This window comes from Cygnus olor, chromosome 29 (genome assembly GCF_009769625.2).
Source record: "Cygnus olor isolate bCygOlo1 chromosome 29, bCygOlo1.pri.v2, whole genome shotgun sequence".
Taxonomy (NCBI): domain Eukaryota; kingdom Metazoa; phylum Chordata; class Aves; order Anseriformes; family Anatidae; genus Cygnus; species Cygnus olor.
In genome coordinates, this window is record NC_049197.1 from 1179603 (window position 1) to 1201327 (window position 21725).

At 53.9% G+C, this 21725-nt stretch overlaps 2 protein-coding genes across 2 annotated transcripts; both read right to left on the bottom strand.

The window, feature by feature from the left end:
* Positions 1–3772: 3772 nt before the first annotated feature.
* LOC121061058 lies at positions 3773–6669 on the bottom strand. The gene is made up of 3 exons (XM_040539370.1): positions 5893–6669; positions 4960–5116; positions 3773–4661 (listed from the first exon to the last, which is right to left on the bottom strand). The coding sequence occupies exons 1-3, from the start codon at positions 6235–6237 to the stop codon at positions 4471–4473; spliced, it is 693 nt and encodes a 230-aa protein (XP_040395304.1). The 5' UTR covers positions 6238–6669; the 3' UTR covers positions 3773–4470.
* A 741-nt stretch (positions 6670–7410) lies between these two features.
* SLC48A1 (solute carrier family 48 member 1) lies at positions 7411–21184 on the bottom strand. Its single transcript, XM_040539372.1, has 3 exons — positions 20966–21184; positions 10183–10350; positions 7411–9507 (listed from the first exon to the last, which is right to left on the bottom strand). Exons 1-3 carry the CDS (start codon positions 21102–21104, stop codon positions 9371–9373), a joined length of 444 nt encoding a protein of 147 aa, XP_040395306.1. The 5' UTR covers positions 21105–21184; the 3' UTR covers positions 7411–9370.
* Positions 21185–21725: the final 541 nt, after the last annotated feature.

Here is a 21725-nt window from a genome sequence, read left to right on the forward strand (position 1 = left end):
TCATGAAGCCGGGGGTTGCAGCCCTGTCTCCATCCCAAGATGCTTCAGGAGCTCTCAGAGTGCTTGGGAAAGAGAAGGTCAAAGCCACCAGGAGATGTGGCGTGTCCCTCCGTGCTCCGGTCCCCCGGTGTCCCCTGCTCCCCGTGACCATTCGGGCACCTCTGCTCATCTCCTGGAGGGCAGAACTCCCTCCCGTGCTGCTTCCCATCCTCTCTTCCCTCCCGGTCCCGGAGCAGACACCACTCCCAGCCCCAGCAGCACATGTGGGAGGGCCCTGCAAGCCTTCAAAGCCCCGTCTGGGGAGAGACGAAAGGCCGGTTAAACTCCTGGCCGGAGATGAAAGGAAACTCTCCCCTCCGCGCCTGGAACGAGTTGCTGGTGCTTTGGAGCCGGGGCTGAGGCCCATTTCCTGAGCGCCATGGCAGGAGCTTTCATTTGCAGAGGGACTTTGCTCACGAGGCAAGGGGCAGCGGGAGCAGATGGCCGAGATGGCCGTGGCCCCGCAGCCTGTCCCTGTCCCCGAGCGCAGGGGACGCAGCCCCGAGCACGCCACGAGGACGCTCTCCATCGCGACGTCCCCATCTCCCCCAACACAGCTCAGCGGAAGATAGCTCAGGGGTGACAAAACCCTTTGTCACCACCCCAAGGGGGTGTCACCACCCCTCGGGGGTGACAAAGCCACCCGCAAGGACACGCTGCCCCGCGAGCAGCAGACAAAGGGGAGGTACCGGATCCTGCGCCCAGCGCGGACACACAGCCCTGGGCTGAGGAGCGGCTGGCTGGGCGGATGCGAGCGACAGATTTTCCTCATTTTGTCAAAGGAAATTCTATTCCGATTAAAACCTGTTTGATCTCGATGGAGGAGGGGGGCAGGGTGGGGGCAGGATTGGGTTTCTCTCCAATTGTTGGGCTTTATTGGGCTAATGTATCAGCTAAAAGCTTCCAAGTAAGATTTAAAGGAAGGCAAGGCAAGGGCATGAGCTGCAAAATCTGGAGAAGACTTCAAGGAGCTTATTAAAAAAGTTGGATGAGCGGGAAGAGCCATGTGTGTGCGTGCGTGCTGCGGAGCCAGGTACCCCCTGATGCCCCTTGTCACGGCTGCAGCCCCCCGGGGCTGTCCCCACTCTGCCCCCTGCCCACCTGCATCGCACCACAGCACAGAAAAAGTGTTGGGAAGGGATCACCTAGCTGATATCGCAAGGGCTTTTGCAGGTACATTAAGCTGCGTGGTTTAATATGATGTATAAACCTACATAAGTCCTACACAACTCACTCCGAATTTAGCATTTACCTTGAGCAGGAGGTTGGACTAGGTGACCCCTCCTGGGGTCCCTTCCAAGCAGAGCAATGACTTCTGTGATATCCGTGCCCCCAGGCATCCCCCCAGAGCTGCTCCTTCCCAAGAGCTTTGCTGAAGTTAAAGCCCATTTGCCCAGCTGGACTGGACGAGACCAGATTGTTCCTCTCTGATGTGGGTTATGTTGAAGGGAGAGCTGAAGTACAAGGGTTTCGCAGGGAACTGCACTTTGTTTCTTTGAAATGGAGAGGGAAAAACCTCACCGAGACATTCAGTTTACAAGCAGAAAGCAAAAGAACCAAAGAAAACCTCTAATTTTTGGAGGGTTTGAGGTGTCAGGGTAACGCCGGAATTGTCCTGAGCGAAGGAATCAGAGCTGGCTAAGGAACAAGAAACCCTTCAGCCGGATGCATAAAGAGGGCAAAAAGAAAAATTAAAAAAAAAAAAAAAGAAAATGACATCTGCAAAGTGCAGACGAGATTGGGTTGGAAGCTGTTTCAGACACATCCCCAAAGTTCTCCGCGATGGGGTGAGGAGGATGAGGACACAGCGAGGGTGCAGCACGAGGAGCCGAAGGCAAACCTCCTTCGTGCCGGAGCTCCGAAACTCAGCGCAGTGGCCCCGATCCGCAATAAATATCACAGCTTGGTGGAAAATAAAACCGACTGAGTAAAGACAGTAAATATGAAGCTTTTATTGTCAGAAGGGCAAGAAAGGCAAGCGAGTGTGACCTCGGCAGTGTGCGGGGCTCGGAGGAAATCTGGAAGGCAAAAACTATCAAAGATAGGGAGATAATTGGATAAAAATGGCACAGAACGAGCTCACCTTGGGCTAACTCGATAATTGTCTTTGATCAAAAATTATTTTCCGAACAAAGGCCGTGCAGTAGAACTCCTCTGTCTGGACTTTATTAACACACTTGATAAATTGCTCCATAGGAACTTCTTTGTTAAACTGGAAAAAAAAGGGGGGAAAGGAGGCTTGAACTGGGGAAGGAGTGGGATAAGGGGGAGACGAGGGGCTGCGGTGGAAGAGGGGCTGGCATCAAATGGAAGTCCCACAGGGACTGCCTGGGGACAGCCTGCCCTTACGCTTCCATGTGCCTAAAAACTGGAAGGAAGGAAGGAAGGAAAAGGCATTTTGTAACCCAAAGTAACCCAAAGTCATTGCAGTGCAGAGGCTTTGGCCATAAGGAAGAGGAGCTGAATATCTGACAGCAAGACCCAGATGCATTAAAAGATGAGAGCAACAAAAATGGAACCTGAACAGATGTAAACTTAGCACATGGAAATATAAAACTCTTCTTGACGAAGACTTCTTGCCACTTGCCATCTGGACCTCCCATTTTCTCCAGCACCCCCCACCCCCACCCCGGGGTGAAGCTGCCCCCAAACAGAGCTTGGCTGATCCCGTCCCACCAAGCAAACCTTCCCTGGGGTGAGAAAGCAAAAAAAAAAAAAAAAAAAAAGGATCAGATTTGGAAAGGCATTGGTCTGTTGGGTTTTGGGGTGCAGGGGCTTCAGCTCAGCACTCTACTGCAAGCCAGCAGCACCCAAAATCTGCTCGGCACATTCGGGCATCCCAAACCAGCCCCATCTCCCAGGCTAGGGAGATAAGGGAGAAATCTGTTCTTTTTGAGGGCGTTGGATTCCTCAGCTTCGGGACCTAGCTGCCACTGCGTGCGATTTTTAATGTAATTATTCCCAGAACAAGCTCTCCCCCAGCAGGCCTTCAAAGCGCTGCGCTGTGCCAGGGGACCTGGCTCCCAGCCCCACCAGGCATGGGGTGAACAGGATCTGGCGGAGCATCTCGCGGGCCAGGCACTCACGAGAGGGGGGGAGAGCACCCAGAGCACCCCTTCCACTGCTCGCCTCCTGTTTTTTTGGGCCATTTTCCTCTGCAATGACCCTTCTAGTTATTTTCTTTTTTTTTTTTTTTTTTCACCTTCTTCTTTTTTCTTTACTTTTTCATCCCTGGGTTAGCAGTGGTCCTCTGTGCAGGGGGCTGCCTTGCACCATATGGGCTGTCCTAACAGTGGACCGGAGCCCCCACAGCCAACACCAACCACAGGGACCTCTGCAGGGCACCAGGACCGGCCGATAACTTTGGGGCAAAGCCACATTTTGGCTCCTTTTGGCTGCACACTGCCATAAATATTGTCTCAAAGGCTCTTCCCAGATACTCAACTCCAACCCGGCAATTTTCAGCCTCTTTTTTTTTTTTTTTTTTTTTTTTTCTTCTGTTAAATATTGGAACCATATTGAACCATTTTACTCACTTGGTTGCTCTCCAAACTGAAAGATGTCCTAAAAATAGCTATTCCCAGTTCTGTGTGTGATGCTCAGCATCCCCCCCTCAGACCGTGGCTGCCTCCCAGCTCCGTCTGCACTCCGGTTAACTTATCCCGACACTAAATCAGCTCAGCTGGGGACTTTTAATCCCACTGCTAATTTTTACCAAAACCCACCCCTGCCTGCTGGCTCACGAGAAGCACAGGCAGGACCACGAAAATCCCCTTGGAAGGAGGCTCGGGATGGCAGGACCTCGCGCTCCACTCCCCCAGCATCTTCCTCATCGCACTGTGGGAGCCCAGCCGAGCTCCACCAAACCTCTTGCACCGAAGCCTTTCCTCCATATGTGGCCAGGGAAGGGGGCACAGCACCTGTCTGCAGTGCACGGAGGATAAATTTTGGGAACAGCCCCTGCAGAGTCATCACCGGCGGCTGGATTGGAGATGGTGACCTGGAGAACCTGGCCAGGGCTCGTGTCCGTGAGTTAAATTCCATATCCAAGGTCATGCCAAACCACCCAGCACCATCTTGACCTACCGTGCCCAGGGCTACCCCATGCCTGGTGCTTTAGCACGCTGCTGTGGAGGGTCTCATCCAGCCCTGCCCCAACCTCTCCTCAGTGTCCGGGGCCACCCCGTACCCGCTACGTCTCGCCCCAGCCAGCACACGATGGGATCCAGCTCCTTCCTGCTCCCATCAGGACGTTGCGTGCAAGGGCTGCCGTTATAAAAATGGTATTTGGGGGATTTTTTTTTTCTTTTTTTAAATTTATTTTTTATTTTTTACAAGCAACAGCCAGTAAACAAAGAGCAAATATGTGCTGAGTCGGCTCCCTCCTCGCAGGGTGGGCCGGCCTCGCTGCTGCAAGGCTGGGGACCGCGCTCACAGCAAAGTGGGCGGTGGGGCCAATTGGCGCGGCATGGCACGGCACAGTGCCACCAAGCCTGGCCAAAGTCCCCCTTTCTTGGCCTGGAGGACTTGTGGAAGTGGCCCACTTGCCCTTGCTCTGCTCCGTGCTGCCAGCAGGTCTCCGTCTCCACACCCACGCATGGGTGCTGCAAGCGCAGCTTCGGCTAAAAGGAGCAGGATGGGACCCAAGGTGGCCCTGTCAAGACGAATGGGTGGACATCCCAAGGGAAATGGGAGGACTGGGCAGCCTCCCTGGGGACGCTTTGGTCCTCCAGCCATCCTCCACCACTCCCAGTGCCATGCTCCCAGCCCAGCCACGTTTGGGTCCCTCCACGGCCACCTCCAGGATGGCTGGAGACCTCTTTGTCCCAGCCACATGCCCTAGAGCTATGGGACACCCCTAAGAACAGCCCCAGAGCCCACGCAGAGGACTCACGGCCAATTTTTATGAACCCAGCTCACCCAGGGTGCCATCACCACCCAAAGGCACCCTTCCAAGGCCCAGGTCCAGCAGCTCCAGTGAGGCTCGGCCGCGGAGGCCCCCGCGCCTGGCGGGGCTGCGGCGCTCGAACCCTTTGAAACGCCGCTTCCGGCCTCCCCACATCTTGAAAGCAGATTTCTAAAATGCAAAAAATCTGTTGTTTTCGTTAATGCTGCTTTGAATATCTTCAAGCGCCGCTCAGGCAGGAAGACGGGATCAGGGCGGCGGACGTGGGCAAAGAGGGGACCCTCCCCGCGTCGGCCGTGAGGGTGCTGGGACCTCAGAAAGGTGCTGGAGACCCACACCCAGAGGGTGCTGGAGGGCTGCAGGCAGAGCTGTGCTTCGTGGCGGGCTTCTTCCAACACCAAAAACCCTTTTCGAGGCACAAAACGCGTGCCGAGTTCAGCAGATGCTGCCCCATTTCTGCAGGCTTCCTCGCGCAGCCAAGCGCCACGCTGCTGCACCTCCAGTTGGGTGAAAAAAACGGGGAATTTCATGAAAACGTCCTGTTGGGCGGTAAAGCCTGGTCTACCCTGAGAAAGGAGCTGGGGTCCCCAGGATTTTGGGGAGCCTGCAGGTAGGAAAGGGGTCTCATGCAAGGTGGGGGGGCTGGAGGGGTTGTTGTGGCCCTTTAGAGCCACACGAGTCCTTGCTCCCCTCGCATCCCAGCTCCAAAGGGCTGAGCCTGGAATTTGGGCTTGGATGCTGCCCTGCCTGGTTCAGAGCAGGGGCTGGAAACCTTGCTGCAGGGGAGGAGAAGCTTTTTCCCATCCTGACCGGTGCAGCCCGACCCGTGTTTCAGAGGGCACCTGGATGCACTGAGCTGCAAATCCCAACCTGCAGCACAGGTGAGCCACCCAGGGGACACTGACCCCCCAAAAACCAAGCGAAGAGCCATCACCTCCCTGTCCTACCTGCCCTGGCTCTCGCAAGCACCCTGGGAGCAGCTTCGTGGCCGGGAACCCACGGACAGGGGGATGGCAGGACACCACGCTGGGTGGGTACCAATGTCCCCGAGCATCCCTCTCGCTGTGACACCCGGCCACCCACTCAGCCCCATGGCCGGACACAGGGGAGGGCTCCGGTGCTGTCCCCGGCTGCGCTGTCAGCCCTCGGCACATCCCCATCCACGGCAGAGACTCGGTGGCTCCACAGCAGAACAAAACCAGCTGGGATTTCGGCACGAAGGAGCCGGGAGCGGTGCCAGGAGCGACCTCCCAGCGCAGGAGCAGCTCCCAGAGCCGCTCGTGAGACCCCATCCAAGCAGGAGCAAGCCCCAAAATCCGCCCCCCCCCAAGTGCATCTCACCGCCCCCCCAGACCCTCCAGACCCTCCTGGGGTGGGGACATAGGTGAAAAAAGGGGGACTTCTGCAGACCTCAGCTTGCAAGGAGCTTGGTCCCTGCCCAAAGGGGTCCAACCTGGCTGCAAGCTCCAAGGGGACCTCAGCCGGGCTGCCCTGGTGGTGCACGACCCTGCTGCAGCCGGGGGGGGTCCCAGCTCGCCCCCTCCGTGCTGAGCCACCGCTGCTCCCCATGGCCGAGCCGCTGCTGCCCTCCGCCGGCCGCTGCCCACCCTGCACCCATGGGTGCTGCCCTCCGGCTCCTAGTTCAGCCAGGAACCCCCTCCAGGCTGCTCCTGCTAGGGTGGCAGAGGGAAATAACCCCTCCTGCCCCCTGAGCAGACCCCTCACCTCTCACCCTTGAAGCCCCCAGCAAAGCTGCTTGGGGTCCCTTAGGTGAAGGCAGCCAGGGATGGGGCTGAGCCCAGCAAACTCGTTTCAGTTGTGGCTGGAGCTCCCCCAGCGCACCCAGCCGCAGGGCTTCAGCGTTTGCACTCCTTCAGTCATGGAGAAAAAGCTTCAAAGGGGAGATGATGTCCCAGCGCTTCCCAAATTTATTCCAAATGTTCTCATTATCACAGCCTCCCCCCTGCCGGGCGACAGAAAGCAGACGATGGGCACTAAATACGTGGGGTCTCCCCCCTGAGCATAGGTTTGGGAATCTCACCTGGGGTTGCAGGGATTCACAGTCCGCTATTTTTACTATTTGCAAGACAACAAACCACCCCAGCGCATCCTTCGTGGGATCCCTCGGAGAGAAAATTCACCGCTCCAAAATAAAACCACACCTAAAAGGTGCAGTTTGGGAACGGGAAAGACAGGGCGTGAAGTTTTGGGAGGAAAGAAACAAAAAACAAAAAAAGTACCGTATCAGGTATTGCTACGTGTGGATCTAGATGTTGAGGGTGCTGGTAAAGATGCGCAGGATGCAGTAAGAGTTAAAATTGCTGTGGTTCTGCATCACCCCAAAAAGCTAAGTGTTTTGTACAATTCCTGTCCTTCCCACGGAGCGACGCTGCTGCAGGCTACCACCGAGAGAGGGAAAGAGCCGGAATTTAACAACTTTATAGAACAAATGCTACAGACACCGGTTTGGTGAGAAAGACGACTGTATTTCTGCTCTTATCGTGGTGTCACACACGAGTTACACAGCGTAGCTTAGTACAAGGAGACACTGGGATACACACAAACGAACCCCGCTGTGAATCACACCATCCCGCTGCAGGACCAAGTCTTACACCAAGCGTGCAAACAAAGCGTAAACGATGTAAAAATATATTATATATTTACATACACGATCTTTTAAAAAGCTGAGATGGAAGTATAAATTCCAGAGCTAAAACATGTCAGGGAGAAAACGGGGGGGGGGGGGGTTAGATTCAGTGAGCTGTTTCGCAGGCAAATTTAGTGTCACAAAAATAAACTTTAAAAAACCTCCGGGGTCAGCCGAGGGGACTTTTGGACACGTGCCCGGGAAGGGAGCCCCGATGTGCTGCTGAGGGATGCCAGCGGCGCGCAGGCAGGAGGGTGCTGCGGTGTGGGGACACGGAGGGACAACGCTTTGCTGTGAGGCTTTCAGCCCGTAAGGATTTCTGCCTCCCGAGGACACCACAACGCAGTTTTCAGAGCTGGGGCTTGCACCCGGACAGCGAACACGTGGGCAGAGTCGTGCTGGGGAAATTTAAGACGAGAGATGGCTTCTTGAAACTCCCTACCCTAAAACCTCTCGCAAACCCCGTATCGGTTCCGTGGCAGGGAAGCGAGCTCGGCTGCTCCATCTCCTGCCGGGCACGCTGGCAGCCCGACGTCAGCAGTACGGGAGATTTTAGGATTTAAAAGCCTGAGTATTAACCTCATAAGCGCATTTCAGGTACACAGCCTTTTGTCGGGGGTTAGCAGCCTCCAGCAGGTTCCGCGGCAAGGCTGGCAACACCTCGCTTTGCGCATTGACCCGCTGTCCCTCGAGCTGGGTAAGTTGAGGATCTTCCCACCCAAAAAACTGGGGAATGCTATCCAGGTGTTGTCAGCTGCTTCCAAAATAACCCCATCAGCTTAATTTAATTATTACGTGCTCAAACCTCTCGCCTTCCAAAGCAAAGCAGGGACCAGTGGCAGCACAGACGGTGCCTACATCGGGCGCTTGTTTTGGAGGCTTGCTGGATACCTTTTTTAGTTTTGAGGACCGTATCTCCTTTCCCTCTCATCCTGCTCTCCGATACAGGGAAGCCGAGCAAAGAAAAGGAAACACTGCTACCTACAGAAACACTTTTTTAGAAGAATCACATTCAGGTTTCTCCTGAGGTTCAGGTAAGCAAGCCCTTACCCAGCACACCTGCCACCCAAACATTTTATTCTGCTTCCTAGAAAATTTAGCATTAAATATTAAATTCCTTCTAGGTTAGCAGCCAGAATCAGCACTCTCCACCTCTGACAGAGGCAGGGGATGACTGGCACTTCTCTGCTGCAGCCCCATCCCCTGGGGCTCTACACATCCTCCAGACTTTGTGTACTACTCCTACTACTAGTTGTAAAAGGAGAGTACTGGAAGATGCCTGGTACTGGCTGGAAGGTACTCGGGGACTTGCTATGAAGGAAGGCTCTCCGTTTGAGGAGCAGAGCAGTGCAAAAAGGAGACGACTTCCACCCAGCAGGGTTTCTATGCACATCTGGGGCACCCACCTGGCAATTCCCTCGCAAGCATGAGGTGTCAGGGTGCTGTCCAGGGCTTTCTCCCCAAGTGCAAGCCCAAGGACTTGAGGGCAACGCAAAGAGTGGGTCTGGGCCTGCTGTGTGTAAGCAGATTGAGTCTTTCGACCCGCTACCAGACACAGGGACTCCCGGGAAAGTTACAGAAAGACTGGATTGACATCGTTAGCCAAACTTTAAATGGTTGAGTAAAAGCAATTAGGAAGAACCCCTACTGCAGACAGACAAACCAAGCAGCACTGGGTGAGTTCCTTCTCCGCCTCTTGTACATCTCTCGCATGTACCATGCCTTCGGGGGGGCAAATCAGACCTCCAGCACCTTCAGACGGGATTGAAGTCCAAGTGTTAGAAGTCACTGAGGATACTGATGTCTGCAAACTCGTTCCTGTACCGGTAGGCGTACAAACTGAGCAGGAAGGCCCATTTCAAGGAGATGAAGCTCCAGACGCACGACAGGTAGTAGCTTCTGGGATCAGTCAGGGCTAGGAGAGAAAAAGGGTACAGGTGCATTTAAAAATCGTTGTATTCCTTATGCAGCCTGGCCAGAAAGAACCCACCTCAGTCCCAAACAAAAACACAGTCCCTCTCCCCCCCCAAAAAAAAAAAAAAAACAAACACCATCCTTCTCCCTTTGATCTACTGCCAAGCAAACACTGGGAGGAATGACACGAGCCCTCATATGACACTTACACAGCTCCCAGGGACACAGCTTTACGTGCTGACTAAGCTTAGAAGGCATTTCACCCTGCTGGCTTGTGTTTAGATTTCAAAGTCCTCACCCACCTGCTTTATGGGCGCTGAAGCATGATGTTTAAGAGCACTCCCCTCAGCTGTCAGAGGAGTAAATTCCAGTTTCTACTGAAGACAAAGCTGGAAAACGGGGACTGCCTGCAGCATGGTTAGGTCTACCAGGGCAGCTATCAGACATCAGCAGACGGGCACTGCCCCAGGGAGTGGTACCCATCGGCCATAGGATCGCTCTCGTGTCATCAGGTCGTGACAGCAGAAAACTGAAATGCATTCTGGCACCCTCCCCAAAAGTCTCACGGCACCTCTGAAGAAGTGGCAGGAGCACCCCCAGTCTGTTCCTTCCAACCCAGCCCCAGTAACCCCAGCAGCGCCAGCCATTGCTCCCAGTACTGCTGCCAACTACTTACACTGGTGCTTGGTGATGGCCAGAACGAGGAAGGTGCAGAACCCCACCACTGAGAGGGCTGAGAAGAGGATCCCGATGAAGAGGAAGAACCTCAGCCCTTTTAACCAGGTCCTCCAGTAATCCTGCACATACATCACATGCGTGATTAGGGCCCAGAGCGCCAGAACACCTGCTCGATCAGACAGCAAGGGGAATCAGTACCGTGCATCACACTGCGACACAGAAAGGTGTCGAATAAATACACATCCCAGTAACCACCCCCCCAAAAAAAAATCACAGAAAGTTAACGCTTCATTGCCAGGGCCCTCATGAAAGGGGGGCAAGACGGCTGCCTGGGCGAGCATCGCCCTCTGCGAGCACCCCACACCCCCTGCTTGGGCACAGGCTTTAGGGTACAGGTCTGGATCCCAGGCTGGCGCAGAAAGGGCTTCGTTCATTGAATGGATTCCCCTAAACAATATTTTCATTTTCCTGTTCTGAACAGACCCATTTGAAAGGACCCCTGCATACACAGTGATATCTCGAGGGCCCTTCCAAGCCCTACGATTCTGATTTATTTATTTCTCCATACAGCCTCCGGGACAGCAGCCACAGCCAGCCACCTCCCGAGAACTAGCTCACCTTTTTACAAAAGCCAAGGAGCCCCTTTTACACGTAGGGCCGATGAAGAGCACCCCACGACCACTCATTTCAGACACCCAAGGAAGATACACGGGAACTGTTCCGCGCACCCAGCATTTCACACCGCATCTTTTAGCTCCAGCACATCTCCACTTAACCTCACAGGGCGCGCACGTAGACAAATCCCCTCCGAGCACTTCAAGTGACCCAGAATTAACAGCCACTCGGATCTGTATTACAGTCCGGATGCCTTAAAGGAAAACCCTTGTGGCAGAGGTGAAAATAGCCCAGCGTGGCTTTTTTCTGCCTCGCCATCAGTAACACCAAAGCCAGCAGGTTTCTCCGCTAGCCGACGCCAACAAGCACCATTTGCTACGCGGTCTGCACTTATTTGCAGAGCAAATTTACTCCTTATGCTAAAGGAGAAGGGTTGCCACGAGGTGGGGACAGGACAACGTGCTGCTGTGCCAATGGACAATTGCACAAGCGTACAAGGAACACGATCCAAAGCTCTCCCAAGCAAGATTAATTCAGGTTTTACCCAATTATCACGAAGCCTTCCTGTTCTCTTTGCTGTTATCCGTGCTTTCAGAGAACTGTACAGCTATTTCTATTTTTTTTTTCCAATTTATTTGGAAATATTCTGGCAGCACCCTGAGAGTTTTAAACGCGTGGCCCACGTCTTTAACTCACAAGCAAAGGAGCACCAGGGAACAAAACCCACAACATTGCTGCCAAGCTGGCCAGATTTTCAAAGGGCTGTGACATTTCTAAAAGCAAAGGGGTGCAGAAGTTCAGCTCCCAGCTGATATTTACATACAATTCCCACTTAGGGCAAAGCACGCTCGCGAAGTGCTTAAGGTGGACTAAATCTGGCTCCGCACTCCTGGGGCTGGCCCAAAACGTCTGGGTTACACAACCAGACAAGTATCTGAGCACGTACAGGTCTTTGTTTTGTGTTTTAAGATTGGCGCAGCTTTAATAGAAGCAGCAAAAGGCACTTCCAAGGGCTTAGGTGACCGTTCCTGAACCACATTTCAACCCCCTTGTCAGAAGGGAGGAAATGAGAGAGCAAAAGGCACGAAAGCCCCCGAGTACCGAGCACTTTCCGATGTAAAGAGAAAAGACACATACTTCCCTGATCTCGTGCTTTAAAAAAAATTGCCACCTTTTCACCAAACATGAAAGAAAAAAAATGAGACCAGGCACTTGGTGTAAGAAAAGTCGGTCCAAATGCTTAAAGCCTGCCTGGTGCTCCTCACCGCGCAACCCCAGCATCGTCCCCATCGAAGTCTCAGCGCTGAGGAGCAGGGCTGCAGCTCCTTAAATCCCACCCAGCCTGCAGTCTGGGCCACTTTACACCTCCAAACATTGCCTCCTTTTGGCAAAGACCTGGGTGGTGGCACTGCTGACACCCGAGCCTCCAGCGGTGCAGCGAGCTGGCTGGTGTTCCTCCTTTTTGCTGCCACCTCCTGTAGACGTCTTATTTTAAGGGCAGCAGCAGGGAGGAAGAAAAAAAGGGGGAAAAAAAAAAAAAGGACAATAGCACTGCTAAAATACCAGGCTGCTTTACATGGTACCCTGTAATAACACAGATCTCCCTCTGCAGCTACCGCTCGGCATCAAAGGAAGCGAAACCCAACCTTGCCCACTACAAGATAAACATTTTCATATTAAGCACAGCCACAAGTCTTGCCGGAGCTCATTTGTTACTGGATACGGTCATTATGCACCAAGCTTCCTGAGGCTTAAAAGAGTGCTTTATGGCACGGAGGAAAACAACGGTGCCAAAGCTGATAGAGGGGCAGAGCCGCGGCACGGAGCTGCAGAACTTGCTGCTGAACACCCCTGGCTTACGGGTGGGCTGGTCTCGGGGCCACACGGACAAGGGGTATGTCGTAGGTGCACGGTAGATGATGCTGAACATTCACAAAGATTAGTTCCAGGCTGGGCAGGAGAACCCTGGTGATGTTTTTTTGCCTCTTCAGTGCCTTAGGGTGGTGCCAAGTGGGTGAGAACACCCTCCACGGTGGCCCAGAAGAAGAAAAGAGGTGGATGGATGATGGAGCAGAAAAGACAACTTTTCACTAGGGGCACTCCGGATTTTGCTGCTGTGGCTCTCCTCAAGGCAGCAGGGATGCTGCTTTGCCACGACCGAGCTGTCAGGAGGCGTTTTGGAGCTCTGCAGACGACCGTAATTGCGCTGGCAATGCCTTTCAGAAAGCCTGCCACGGGATTCGGTGGAAAAGCCCAGCGCTCAGCTTGCTGATCAACCACTTCCTTGACTTCATATTACCTTTAAGCTCGTGCTCTAGCAAGTTCAACCCACATTTAAAAAAAAAAAAAAAAAAAAAAAAAAGGAAACTCTGGCTTTACGATTAGCAAAAACAAGCCGCTTCCCCACCGGCGCTTTCAGATGACTTGGCACAATTTATCTGAAGTGCTGAGTCAAGCTGCTCGTGTTTCCATGCCAAAAAAGCCTCTAACTCCCCAAAAGCTCTCGTGGCAAGAACAGAAGGAGCACATGAGCATCACCAGATCCCCCCCCCAAGCCTGCCCCTGCCTCTTCCCCAGCCCTAAAGCCTGACACAGCGCTCGAAAGGAAGCCGTGGGGCAAACCTCAGCTGTGAGTCCATAACTGTGACGAGGCAAAAAACACAGCTCCTCCACGTGCAGAGCCGGGTCACACGGCCGACAGGCACAGGGAACCCTTTTACCCACAAAATGTCAGCAAAATGTTCGTTACCCCATGAAATAGGGGGGAGCGGAGTCCTCGCCAGCTCCGGCTGCGCGATGCCTGCCTCCCCCCTGCACCCCTAAAACACCCCCAAATCCTTCAGCAAGGCTATGGAGCTTGCAGAGCAGCAGGGTTTGGTGTTTTTTTTTTCCTAAAAGGGCAGAAAAGTCCTCCAACAAGTTAAATCAGCTGGCAGAGCTGCCTCAAGAAGCATCCACAGCAGCAGAGGGAACGTGCACGTGCTCAGACACAGGCAGGAGAAATGAGAGCAGGACTCACGTCCTGAAACCCCCCGAGAGCAGGGGCCTGCAGGTTTAACACAAACCCCTCAGCTGGATGTAGGCAGCAGAACAACAGCTAACTCATTCAGCTGTGCAACTTAAAAAACAAAAAGAAACACATTTTAATAAGGTTTTTTACTGGAATAGGAATAAAAGTCACGCCATTTAAAGTCTGCAATGATTAACCACAGGACCTTCTGCATTCGGTTCTTCTTTCTCACCTCAAGCTCCCCCAAATCCTCTCCACATCCACACCTGTATTTTTGGATTGCATTTTGCATTCACTGAGAAGCAGACCCAGAAGCTGCAGACGCAGCCCTGGAGCTGCAGTGACGTCACCTGCTGGAAATAACATCAAAAACTCTGCCCCCTTTTCAGGGAAACATTTTGGCTGGGTGGATTTACTCCAAGCTGGAATGGCCCTAAAACGAGAGGCACTAAACAAAACACAATCGAGGGATTTCCGACATAGAGCAGCGGGAAAGTTGTTACCTTTAAACCAAAAAAACTAATTACCCAAAGTACACAAAGCTCCAGGAAAAGGAAGCTGGCCCATCAAACAACCATGAGAACATCTGAAACAACAGCAACAGGGGCAGTTGTTTTTTTTTTTTAAAGCCTTGTCAATATACCTGTTAGCAGCTGTTTAATTCATTTTTGAAATATAAACACCTACAGCATACTCGGAACACGTTTAAATAAATCCTAAAAGGCAAGTCCCAAAGACGGATCGAGCTCAGCCTGCAGGCAGGTGCAGAAAAACACGAAAATCCAAATATTTCGGTAAGCCAACCGACAGGCTGGCATGCTTCAGCTGAAGTGGAACCAAACTTTCGCTTTCTCCCAGCATAAACCCAAAAACCTGCGACCAAACAGAGGTTTCCTCAGAGCCCTGCTCGTCACGGACAGCAATTTTGGTCCCTGCAAAAAACAAGTCGCATTGTTTGGCAGGGAAAAAGCAGCGCAGCTGCCTTCCCGGAGCTCAGAGCAGCCAGAGGCCACGCGTGTCAGGCCACGTCTGCACGCCGCGCTGGGACGTGGTGTACGACGCTAATGGGTGGTACAGATTCGAGGAAAAAAAAAAAACAACAAATGTGCAAGCGAGGCCAAGAAGCCAAGCAGGCGCACACACACAGGAGCTATTCTGCGAGCGGCGCTCTTCTGCCAGCTGCCTGAAGCTCCAAGCGCGCGTCGACGATGGGAGAAAGCTGACGGCGAGCAAAACGAGAATAAAAACGTAAAAATGAAAAGCATTAAAAACTACTTGCATGGTGCTGGAAGAGATGAAGTCTACGGTGAGCAGCAAGAAGAATTTTTTCAAAGCCTTCCATCATTGTCCATCTGCACAACCTCCTTTTACACGCTCTGCTACTCTAGCAGCACCAGTTTAAGCTCATTTTTCCCATTTTTAAGTTGCAGAAACTTTGCCTTCGCTGGTTGATTCCCAGAAAGGGTAAAATGCTCTCTTCCACGAGTCCAAGCCAAGCCAGCTCAGCGTCAGCTGTTTTTGGAAGAGGTTAAAAACGGGTTTTCTCTAAGCAGCAATTCTGCCAAAATAGCTAAGGATCAACACTGAAATATTTAAGGAAAACAGCTCTCGAAGGAGAGGAGTCTTTGGAGTATTCTAGTGAAAAGCACTCGGTAAAATCTCCCTCTGGGCACGTGCAATCGAGAGCTTTGCTATTTATTCCGGGACGTTTCAGTTTGGAGGAAAGCAGATTGGGCTGCACGGGCGCAAGAATTAAAAAAAGGGGATTTTGAAATAAAATTTCAGCCGCTTGCTCGGCACCGGGCTGGCCCGAGCAGCCGTTTTTAGAAGCAGGAAATGGAAGATGTACAGATTTCAGATGCTTTGTGCCTCTGCCATTCACGCTGAAGACGAAACCAACATCACATTTTCCACTTAGGAAGGATTCGGTTCTCCCCTTGCAATTTAGTAAGATCATAACGAAGCACAAGCCTTGTGCCTTTGTGTTTTCTTTCAGTGTGCTTTTCCCCACTTTTCGCCATTGCTTAAGACGAAGGAATAAAGCAGGCACGAGGCAAAACTTAACTTTTTTTTTTTTTTTTTTTTTAAGTATTCTGTATGCAAATCCAAGCACTCGAAAATGCTTTATTCCTGAAACGCTTTTTTTTACGTGCTATTCCAGCCCTGGAGAGGGACCAAGCCAATCTGCCTGAATTTCCCTGCAATATGCACGTTAGATTAGCTATCAGTGCCTTCAGAGAATCGTAGCTTTTGTACGCAATGGGTACTGTGAACAGCCTAAGCTAGCTTCTACTACTTTCACTTATCAGATATTTTTAAAGTTTCAAGTGTCTGGAAAGTACGTTTTGTGTTTCATCTTCTTTGCAGCTGCTTTAATATCTGGTCCACATTATGTTCTCAAAGCACAAGCTCTCTATTTTGCCAGAAATATCTGAGCAGCTTGGAAACAGCCAATAAAGTCTCTTTGGAGTGGAAAAAAACCCTCTTTTTCTATTCATTTTAAAGAGAGAAGATACATACACAAGAACATTAAAAGCCACTCAGGAAAGGGCTGGATACATCCTGAAAACATTTAATTGCTTTCTTCTCTTTTAAATTGCCTCTGGCTGAACGAAAACATCAGAGTTTCTTAGAGATTCATGGCTTACTTCAAAAAAAAATTAATTTAAGGCGGTGAGGGGGGGGAAGGTCAAACACACAAACAAGCACTAAATTACAAAAGCCACCGTGACTAGCTCGAAATGAAATGGCAAACCACCGAGACAGCCAGCATTAACTCAGGGATGACTTTCTGGGTCCTGTGATCGGTCTGTTGAGTTGCTGTCCCCGGGGTTATCGGAAACCCTCGGTTGGGTGTCCCTGCTTAGAACAAGGGGCTGATAGACGAGGTCTGCATCTGATTGAAGAGGATGCGAAAATTCCCAAGTATGCACGCCTGGAGGCAGAGCTGAGATTCGGAGGATTAGTGAGTTGATTTTACCGGGCACTGCGGCAGGAGGGGATGGGGGGGGGGGGTTATTATCACGAAAGCCAACCGGAAAGACTGGAAAGGGGGTTGCTCAGCATCTGAAATTGCACGCTTCCAGTTTCATAACTAGAGGTAATTGAAGGCTCTGGTTACAGACTCAGCAGAATCCGACCGCTTGCCCCTCCGCAGAGCTCGCGTACTGCAACTGGGATTAAATGCATTTGAAGATCAGTTCAGATTCGAATGAATGCATCCAAGCAGGTGAAAGTTAACAAAACCAGTAGTGGAAGATGGATTTCAAAGGAAAACACAGTAGGAAAGGTTCTCTGGAAGATAAGGAAAAGATAAACAAACTGATTACAAAGACACGGGTTCCTAATGATAGAGGTATCAGCAAGGCTTCTTACAGAGATTAAAACAGAGACAAAGACAGCATAGGAGAGAGGAAGCACACAGATAAACATCCTAAAAAACACGCCCCTGATAAAACCAAATGCACATCAGCAAAAGTTTCAGCAGGCTGCAATCCAACGCGGGCAAGAGAGAAGCGACGACAAACACACCAGAGGTGATGGGAAAACCAGAAAGATAGCTAAAACTAGATAAGCACGTATGAGCACACTCGCAGAGAAGGCTGGCAGGAGAAGCCTTGGCTTAATCAGAGTTAATTAGCAACTTTTGCAAAACTGCCAACTACACCAGCCTAAACAATTCCCCCCCCATAAAGTGTCAGCGCTCCCAGCCACAACAGCCGGACCTGCAGCTCACGCAGGTGCTCGGATTGCTTTTGGAAGCTCCTGAACAAAAAAAGGCACGTATTGACCCAAAAAAAAAAAAAAAGGCTGTGGTGAAGACACCAGAGAGCGCACAAGGACACCTCCAGCAGGGCTTTTTGCTATCCCCGTGACACCGACAGCACCCACGCACCGCATTTGAGCTGTGCCAGGGGGATTAGGGGAGAAGCCGTCCTTCTGCCTGTGTTAAAAGAAAGTTGCAACAGGTTTTTTTGGAGACTGAAGGGCACACAGCAGTGCCTGAGAATGAACGTTGCAGTGTCTACACAGCGGAAAGTTTCAGCCGCTTGCCCACTTCCTTTCCTGCCATTCTCTGCCAGTGGAAATAAGAGCTAGTTAGCGTGCGACAACAAAAAAAAGGTGGTTTAATGCAGTATGCCAAAAACAAACAGAGTGAAATACCTGAAACTGAATGACCCATGGCGTCTAAACACAAGGCCAACCTCCTACACACAGTGATTTTTTCGTAGAACAAACTTAATTCAGCAAGCAGCCTAAGCTTCAGTGCACGGCAAAAAAAAAAAGCAGCGATTCTTTTTTTAAGCCTCCCCCTCCACAAGTGACTGAGCACCCGCTTAGCCCTACCCATGAGCTACGTGAAATGTCTGCCCATGAAGGCTGGCACAACTTGACTTGAACGCTCGTCTGGCAGCAGAACAAGTTTCAAAGGTCCTTCCCGTACACGAGTGGTTCTATTCCTACTCGATCCCGGCCCCTGAGCTGTTTGCAGGATAGCACGCTATATACGATCAGCTCGGGAGCATAAAGGAAAAATCTCATCTCAGAAGCCTGGAGCCCATTTTGCCTATTGAAACACTGAGAGCGAAGCAGAAGGGCAGGAAAAAGCAGCCAAGAGTGTAGGATGACAGGAACCTCTTAAATCAGCTTTGTCATAACACCGAAAGACGCTGAAAGCCCTTCTGATTATTTCTTAATGCGTTTCTGAGGCTTTGTGATCCTGCTGGGACTCTGCCAGTGGACATTCCACAGATGTTTGCGAGCCTACAAATTCACGGAGTGCAACCTCGCAAATGACCATTCTTTTAATCTTGCTTACCTTGATCCCCTGTTACCTTAACTAGCTCGAATTACTGGTGACTAGCCAGCACACAAACCTCCTCCTCCTCCTCCCAGCAGGCAATAAGCTAAATAAGTTCAGCACTGTCAGTGCAGGATGGTTTCTCCCTCTGCTTTCTCACCAGCTTCCTTCTGGAATGCAGGCTCCAGAAATTCCTCTGCGAACACAAAATAACAGGCACTGGCAGCGTAAAATAGCACTTGTTATTTCCTTGTGCGTTTCTGGGGTACTACGACGCCCCAGCTTCCATCCCACCACCTAGTAAAGCAAGATGAGCGTGGCGGGGCCGCCCTGCTCCATTCCAGTTCCAGCTAGAATTAAAGATTTTTGGAGGAACAGCAAGAAGAGGGCGAGGGAGCAGAGGGAATCAGCTGAATGGCAAACCTAGCACAACCCTGGGCATCACAGCCGAGCTGACAGCGGAGCAAACACCGAGGTGTTCACAGCAGCGATGGCATCACTCGTGTGCAAGAAGAAATCCAGATTCTTTACCAAGTTTAACTTCCCTTTCTGCTCTTCCCCCAGGTGGTTGCTTGCATTCAGCCACACAAAACCCCTGAGCTGCTGAGCTGGTAAATGGAGGGATGACTGCGATCTGCTCCAACCCAACCACTAACTAAAAATATATAATTTAAGCAAGATATTTACGCATCTGAATCTCACTGATTTCAGCGGACGTGAAGATGCGTTTTTACAGCCTGTGGCCTGTCTGAAAAGCAGCTCAAATGCCTGTTTCGGAGTACCCGGCCCAGATGCTTTCAGTGGGTACAAACCTCAGGAAGCTGGCGATTTGGGTTTCCCCTCCTGAAAAGACAGAGCACGCGTAAACGCTGCTTTCCAGGCCAAAATTTCACTAGGAAAGCCAACAAAACTTTAAGTTTTGAAGTTTAAAATAAAAGCCTCTTCTCGGTTAGAAGGTCGGACGGCACCTGGGGCTCCCTGCTCACAGGTGCAGCCAGCGTGTCCCACAAAATGCCGCTTGGCTTCTCCAGCTGCAGACGCAGCCAGACACCGGTCCCCAGTCCCGAGCAGCCCCAAACGCCCTTGGGGGAGGCCAGGAGAAGCCTCCAAGCCCCCACCCGAGCCCCAAAGCCCCCCGGTGGCTGTCACAAGGAGCTTCCCACCATGGAAGGGCCCCCCGAGGATCCCCGAGTCCAGCTCCTGGCTGCAGACCCCGAACCCAAACCATGTTTCCGAGAGCGTTGGGACAAGGATCCCCCAACTCCGGGGCTGCAACCAGGTCCCTGGGGAGCCCGTCCCAGCGCCGAGCACCTCTGGGTGCAGAACTTCCCCTGGACCTCCCCTGTCACAGCCCCAGCCCCAGCACCCCGGGCCCCAGCACCCCGGGCCCCAGCACCCCGGGCCCCAGCACCCCGGGCCCCAGCACCCCGGGCCCCAGCACCCCGGGCCCCAGCACCCCGGGCCCCAGCACCCCGGGCCCCAGCACCCCGGGCCCCAGCACCCCGGGCCCCAGCACCACGGGCCCCAGCACCCCGGGCCCCAGCACCACGGGCCCCAGCACCACGGGCCCCAGCACCACGGGCCCCAGCACCACGGGCCCCAGCACCACGGGGCCCAGCACCACGGGGCCCAGCACCACGGGCCCCAGCACCACGGGGCCCAGCACCACGGGCCCCAGCACCACGGGGCCCAGCACCACGGGCCCCAGCACCACGGGCCCCAGCACCACGGGGCCCAGCACCACGGGCCCCAGCACCACGGGGCCCAGCACCACGGGGCCCAGCACCACGGGGCCCAGCACCCCGGGACCCAGCACCACGGGGCCCAGCACCACGGGCCCAGCACCACGGGCCCCAGCACCACGGGGCCCAGCACCACGGGCCCCAGCACCACGGGGCCCAGCACCACGGGGCCCAGCACCACGGGACCCAGCACCACGGGCCCCAGCACCACGGGGCCCAGCACCACGGGCCCCAGCACCCCGGGGCCCAGCACCACGGGCCCCAGCACCCCGGGACCCAGCACCACGGGGCCCAGCACCACGGGCCCCAGCACCCCGGGACCCAGCACCACGGGGCCCAGCACCACGGGCCCCAGCACCACGGGGCCCAGCACCACGGGGCCCAGCACCCCGGGACCCAGCACCACGGGGCCCAGCACCCCGGGACCCAGCACCACGGGACCCAGCACCACGGGCCCCAGCACCACGGGCCCCAGCACCACGGCCCCAGCACCACGGGCCCCAGCACCACGGGCCCCAGCACCACGGCCCCTGCACCACGGCCACGAACGGCTCCTGCCCACCGCGATCTGCCCCCAACCCCAACCCCAGCCCCAGCCCCAGCCCCGGCGTACCGGAGAGCCCCCCCGCGGCGGCGGTAGCGGGCTGGCGGAAGGCGGGGGCCAGGCTCCAGGTGAAGAAGGCCGAGAGCCCCAGCACGCAGCCGGTGGCCGCGTAGGCCAGGCGCAGGGCGAGCGCCCGGCTCACCGCCATCGGAGCGCTGCGCCGCCGCAAGCCCCGCCCACTGCCAGAAAGCCCCGCCCACCGCCCATAGGCTCCGCCCGCCTCCCGTAAGCCCCGCCCGCCACCGCCCTTAAACCCAGTCTACTCCACCACCAAGCCGCGCCCATAACCCTCAAGCCACGCCCACCACCCACAAGCCCCGCCCACCACACACAAGCCACGCCCACCACCCACAAAGCCACGCCCACCACCAAGCCCCGTCTCTCGCCGCCGTTAATTCACCCCCCGTCTCCAAGTCCCGCCCCCGCCGGGCCATGCCCACCGCTAAGCCACGCCTACCGTCGTCAGTCAGCCACGCCCACCGTCGTCAGTCAGCCACGCCCACCGGCAGTGCTCCCCCCGGCGGCCCGGAGGATTTGGGGGGAACATGGGGGGATGGGGGGGGCATGGGGGTTATAGGGGGTGTGGGGTGCATAGGGGCATGGGGGGGACATGGGGAAATGGGGGATTTTTAGGACACAAGGGGGGCGTGGGGGTTGTATGGGATTTGGGGGCCTGGGGCCATTGGGGGGCATATGGGGGAAATGGGGGACAATGGGACACGAGGGGGGCATGGGGGTTATGGGGGGCATGGGGGTATGGGGACGTGGG

Coding starts and splice junctions, on each gene's coding strand:
- LOC121061058 (XM_040539370.1), bottom strand. CDS start 6,237: ATGGGGTCTCACGAGCGGCTCTGGGAGCTGCTCCTGCGCTGGGAGGTC. Junction 5,117..5,892: donor GCTTGCGAGAGCCAGGGCAG/GTAGGACAGGGA, acceptor TTTGCATTTTAG/AAATCTGCTTTCAAGATGTG. Junction 4,662..4,959: donor GGGTGGTGATGGCACCCTGG/GTGAGCTGGGTT, acceptor TGCTCCTTTTAG/CCGAAGCTGCGCTTGCAGCA.
- SLC48A1 (XM_040539372.1), bottom strand. CDS start 21,104: ATGGCGGTGAGCCGGGCGCTCGCCCTGCGCCTGGCCTACGCGGCCACC. Junction 10,351..20,965: donor CGCCGCGGGGGGGCTCTCCG/GTACGCCGGGGC, acceptor CTGATCGAGCAG/GTGTTCTGGCGCTCTGGGCC. Junction 9,508..10,182: donor GGCCATCACCAAGCACCAGT/GTAAGTAGTTGG, acceptor TTTCTCTCCTAG/CCCTGACTGATCCCAGAAGC.